Consider the following 6000-nt stretch of genomic DNA (forward strand, 5'->3'; position numbering starts at 1 on the left):
ATTAAGAGATTTTCTGTGAACTTGAAATCATTCTTGAATCATGCACTACAAAATTACCATTACTGCAGATATATGGCTTGTTGAAAAAGCAGGCTACACACCCACTATCAAGACATTTAGCATTTCAGTTACTGAAAAAAAAAGTTGTTTAAGCATTTCAATACATTTGACCCCTGTGACCTTGAAAGATGGCCCAAAATCATCATCCTGGGCCTTTTAGTTATTGGGAAGAAGTCATTTAAACATTATAACACATTTTATACCTGTGACCATGAAAGTGGGTCAATGTCATTCATATTTACAAAGTTGGTAGCCCTTCATCGTACCATGCTACAGGCCTACATGCTGTAGGTTGCTCGGGCAAATTATTACCGAAAAATTACTGTGCATTCATTGGTGATCAATCAGTTTTCAAGGAGTGTAAAGCTTACTTAATTTTAATGACAGAAAAAATCACTATTCATGATCCTTAACTTTATGTGTCCATTACAGAAGAATAACTCCTAGTTTGTCAGATTTCAATCTCAAAGTTAACATTCAGAATTCCTCAGCAAAAAAACTTACACGTCAACAAATAAAAAAAATTCTTTACCAAACGCAAAGTCTTGATGTGTCAAAATCATATGTAAACCATTTAGTTTTCATATTTTGTAAACAAAAACAAATTGTGGGCAATATTCCTGCTCTCATGTGCATAATTAATGATTTTTCAGTAAATTGTAATGGTGATATTTACCTTGACTCTAGTGTTGTCTGTTAATGTAGTTATACCAACTTTAGTGTTGCCTGTTAATGTAGTGATGCCAACTCTAGTGTTGTCTGTTAATGTAGTGATACCAACTCTAGTGTTGTCTGTTAATGTAGTGATACCAACTCTAGTGTTGTCTGTTAATGTAGTGATACCAACTCTAGTGTTGTCTGTTAATGTAGTGATGTCAACTCTAGTGTTGTCTGTTAATGTAGTGATACCAACTCTAGTGTTGTCTGTTAATGTAGTGATACCAACTCTAGTGTTGTCTGTTAATGTAGTGATACCAACTCTAGTGTTGTCTGTTAATGTAGTGATGTCAACTCTAGTGTTGTCTGTTAATGTAGTGATGCCAACTCCAGTGTTGTATGTTTATGTAATGATACCAACTCTAGTGTTGTCTGTTAATGTAGTGATACCAACTCTAGTGTTGTCTGTTAATGTAGTGATACCAACTCTAGTGTTGTCTGTTAATGTAGTGATACCAACTCTAGTGTTGTCTGTTAATGTAGTTATACCAACTCTAGTGTTGTCTGTTAATGTAGTGATACCAACTCTAGTGTTGTCTGTTAATGTAGTGACACCAACTCCAGTGTTGTCTTGTTTATGTTAGTGTTGACTTTTAGTCACTTTATTACTTGAAACCAGAGTATTTGACATATCCATATAACATGGTCCTGATAAGTGCTTCTTCAACCTGCTCCGACATTGCTGCCATCAAATCATCCGTGTCTAATGGCTCACATATTATGTTGACCAGTAAAACAGCTGGACTGATATATGTGCCCCCTGTGAATCAGTGTTTATTTTCTAGTTTGTATAGTGCAACATTAACCCGATCAGTCCAAACGGATAACTGGGGAGACAGGTATCACAGGTGCTACTAAACAGCAGCTGTAGACACGCCTCATTGGCTATTGTATACATTGTTAACAGCTGCTGAACTTTACCTTCACTTCTAATTCTGTATAAGTATATTATTATGACCAGTAATTTGTAAAGGTTTCAGTTCTGATCTCTTCCAAATTGTACTAGTATAGCTAGGATGATAAACAAAAATTTGGTGATACTTCAATGAATTAAAATAGTATCATCTATGCAGACTTTCACCCCTGACAGATTTTCATATCATAGTTCAAAACGAAACAAATTAAAATCATCATCTCTCAGACATGATTCACACTAAAAGAGCAATGAGCTAGAAGATGAGAAATAGAACAACTAACTATTACTAAAAGAGACCTCTCTTATTAACAAAACTAAATTAAAATTTCCTACTTGCTTAGAAAGTTTCTACATCACAATCATCATTCGCTGAATCCTTGTACAGAAATAACAACATCATAGCTTTTCAATGTACAAAAAGGAAGTAGCAGCTGAATAGAGGCCAATCATTACATCACAGTTATCAATAGGGACAACACCACCTCTATTACCCATCGTTGTCAAGCATAGGAGAGCAGGGGAAATCTGTTATATAGTCAGGGGTTCTCTACACTCCTACAGAGGACCAGTATATAGTCAGGGGTTCTCTACACTCCTACAGACCAGTATATAGTCAGGGGTTCTCTACACTCCTACAGAGGACCAGTATATAGTCAGGGGTTCTCTACACTCCTACAGACCAGTATATAGTCAGGGGTTCTCTACACTCCTACAGAGGACCAGTATATAGTCAGGGGTTCTCTACACTCCTACAGACCAGTATATAGTCAGGGGTTCTCTACACTCCTACAGAGGACCAGTATATAGTCAGGGGTTCTCTACACTCCTACAGACCAGTATATAGTCAGGGGTTCTCTACACTCCTACAGAGGACCAGTATATAGTCAGGGGTTCTCTACACTCCTACAGAGGACCAGTATATAGTCAGGGGTTCTCTACACTCCTACAGACCAGTATATAGTCAGGGGTTCTCTACACTCCTACAGAGGACCAGTATATAGTCAGGGGTTCTCTACACTCCTACAGACCAGTATATAGTCAGGGGTTCTCTACACTCCTACAGAGGACCAGTATATAGTCAGGGGTTCTCTACACTCCTACAGACCAGTATATAGTCAGGGGTTCTCTACACTCCTACAGAGGACCAGTATATAGTCATGGGTTCTCTACACTCCTACAGAGGGACCAGTATATAGTCAGGGGTTCTCTACACCCCTACAGAGGAACCAGTATATAGTCAGGGGTTTTCTACACCCCTACAGAGGACCAGTATATAGTCAGGGATTCTCTACACCTCTACAGAGGAACCAGTATATAGTCAGGGGTTATATACACCCCCACAGACCAGTATATAGTCAGGGGTTCTCTACACCCCTACAGAGGACCAGTATATAGTCAGGGGTTCTCTACACTCCTACAGAGGGACCAGTATATAGTCAGGGGTTCTCTACACCCCTACAGAGGAACCAGTATATAGTCAGGGGTTTTCTACACCCCTACAGAGGACCAGTATATAGTCAGGGATTCTCTACACCCCTACAGAGGAACCAGTATATAGTCAGGGGTTCTCTACACCCCTACAGAGGAACCAGTATATAGTCAGGGGTTCTCTACACCCCTACAACAAGTATATAGTCAGGGGTTCTCTACACCCCTACAGACCAGTATATAGTCAGGGGTTCTCTACACCCCTACAGAGGACCAGTATATAGTCAGGGGTTCTCTACACCCCTACAGACCAGTTTATAGTCAGGGGTTCTCTACACCCCTACAGAGGACCAGTATATAGTCATGGGTTCTCTATACTCCTACAGAGGAACCAGTATATAGTTAGGGGTTCTCTACACCCCTACAACCAGTATATAGTCAGGGGTTCTCTACACCCCTACAGAGGAACCAGTATATAGTCAGGGGTTCTCTACACCCCTACAACCAGTATATAGTCAGGGGTTCTCTACACCCCTACAGACCAGTATATAGTCAGGGGTTCTCTACACCCCTACAGAGGACCAGTATATAGTCAGGGGTTCTCTACACTCCTACAGAGGACCAGTATATAGTCAGGGGTTCTCTACACCCCTACAGAGGGACCAGTATATAGTCAGGGGTTCTCTACATGATACAAGCTCAAATGTAAAGGTTTGAGGAAATGATAAAGTAAATATCCCAGATACATTAACATCAGAGTTTACTAATGTCCAATACATGATACAAGCTCAAATGTAAAGGTTTATAAATGATACCAGTATAATATTCCTACATAAACAGAGACCATTATATACTAACATCCAATACATGATACAAGCTCAAATGTAAAGGTTTGAGGAAATTAACAGCCTAAAATGGACAGTGATAATTGAGAGTTTACTAACATCCAATACATGATACAATCAAATGTAAAGGTTTGAGGAAATGTGGTCAGTATCCCAGATACATTAACATCAGAGTTTACTAACGTCCAATACATGATACAAGCTCAAATGTAAAGGTTTGAGGAAATGATAAAGTAAATATCCCAGATACATTAACATGAGAGTTTACTAACATCCAATACATGATACAAGCCCAAATGTAAAAGTTTGAGGAAATGATGTAGTCTGATTAGTGATCAGTTTTCACAGCAGATATCAACAGTGAGAATATATCATTGGATGTATATGGACAGATCAATGCTTATCACATGAAGAAAGATCTTCTAGTGATCATAACAAACAGTAAAATTGATCAGGGAAATGTAGAAAATTATGAACTTCTCAAATATATGCACGAACTAGCACTGGATTTATCACACGCTGATATTACATGTTATATAGGTATGTAAACAACAGTATTTACGTGGTTTCCTTTCGGATTCATTATAACCATGTTTTACTATTCCAGCATATTGCTGTATTTAAATAAAAGCAGTATTGTTTTAACGTCTCTTTTTGGTAATAAAACAGACCTGCGGTTACTGACCCTAAGTTGTTGCTATATCCCCAAAGGAATCGCAGCAAGAAATGACAAGATCTGGTCTCTAACATCCAACTGACAAATTTAGCTGATTCACTAGCATATTTAACTTATTATTCAAAATATTTAAACATACTTTGACATACTAACAACGCTAATAGTGATAGTGTATATATACAAACGTGATTGACTGATGATTGTGACAAATGAATGGTCAGTTATAGTGATCAGATGTTTGGCAGATATAACTTACAGGCATTCTGATTGGTCCAACAACCTAGTCTCTGTCGATGATACACCTTCCTGTTGTCAGATTTGAATACTTGTCACATGTCATCTAGAAAAAAGAAAACATTTTTCTTCATTATGATGATTAAAGTGCTCTATTATGAAATTGAGGTTTTTTCATGTATCCCAACAACAAAAGATTAAATAAATACGCTCCATCTCCTCTTCAATAGGGACCAAAGTCTCTGTGGGAAGAACAGGGGCCACCAGAGGAGCCAACTCCAGAGAGTGAAGCTCTTCCATACGGCGTTTAGAAGCAGAGCGCCTAACTAAGAAAGAGGTGCTCTTACCTTATAAAATCATTACTTCATCACAGACAAGAATCAGCAACACAGATTGAAGGACTTCTAATGGAATGACCTAAAAATAGATTAAACTCTCATTAGTTGTTAAATCATGAAACTCCGTGAAGGTGAGACCTGTAATACATGTAGTGAATTACTGAGCAAAAAGAATAAAAGGTAGGCTCTGACCGAATAACATCATAAAAAGACAATGTTAAGTCTTGTTTATAATGATGTAGGTGACTATGGATGGATTGGTAAATATACTAATCAAAATGTATGTTTTAAGGCAGAATAGACACGATGTCAGTTTTGGACATGAAAACAAACGATGAAGGAAAAGTCATTTTGACACTTGCCCTGTCTGAGCCTTGAACTCATGATCTATGGAACAAATCATCTAGCCAAGAAATTCTAAACTACCTAACAATCACACCACCATGACATCCCCAAAAAAAGATGTTTGGAAGTTAATTGTACTCAAATTGATCAATATGGCAAATTGTCTAATTACCTAACATAACACATAGCAATAACGATAATAAATTGTACAAATAACACCACCATGGCATCCTTTTTTGGGATGTCTTGGTGGTGTGTGTGATGGTTATGTGTTTTATACCTGGACAGGTCACAAATAAAAATTTTGTCAATTTTGTTACAACTATCTTATATACATAACATAGTAGTGTTTTCATGCTTTTTGTGTCACAATAAACCACATGTACAATACCATTATCTATAAGATGTAAAATAAACCTGCTTTCATATCATCACTGTTGC

At 37.8% G+C, this 6000-nt stretch overlaps 1 protein-coding gene across 1 annotated transcript in view; it reads right to left on the minus strand.

The window, feature by feature from the left end:
• Window positions 1-4975, minus strand: part of LOC132554849 (coronin-2B-like) — a 48035-nt gene extending 43060 nt beyond the window's left edge. The window contains exon 1 of the mRNA XM_060219172.1: window positions 4899-4975. Within this exon, the coding sequence (XP_060075155.1) occupies window positions 4899-4904 (6 nt within the window). The 5' untranslated portion in view covers window positions 4905-4975. The remainder of the gene's footprint in view (window positions 1-4898) is intronic.
• Window positions 4976-6000: the final 1025 nt, after the last annotated feature.

This window comes from Ylistrum balloti, unplaced genomic scaffold (assembly GCF_031769215.1).
Source record: "Ylistrum balloti isolate Yb309-2 unplaced genomic scaffold, AGI_CSIRO_Ybal_v1 Utg370448, whole genome shotgun sequence".
Lineage (NCBI taxonomy): Eukaryota > Metazoa > Mollusca > Bivalvia > Pectinida > Pectinidae > Ylistrum > Ylistrum balloti.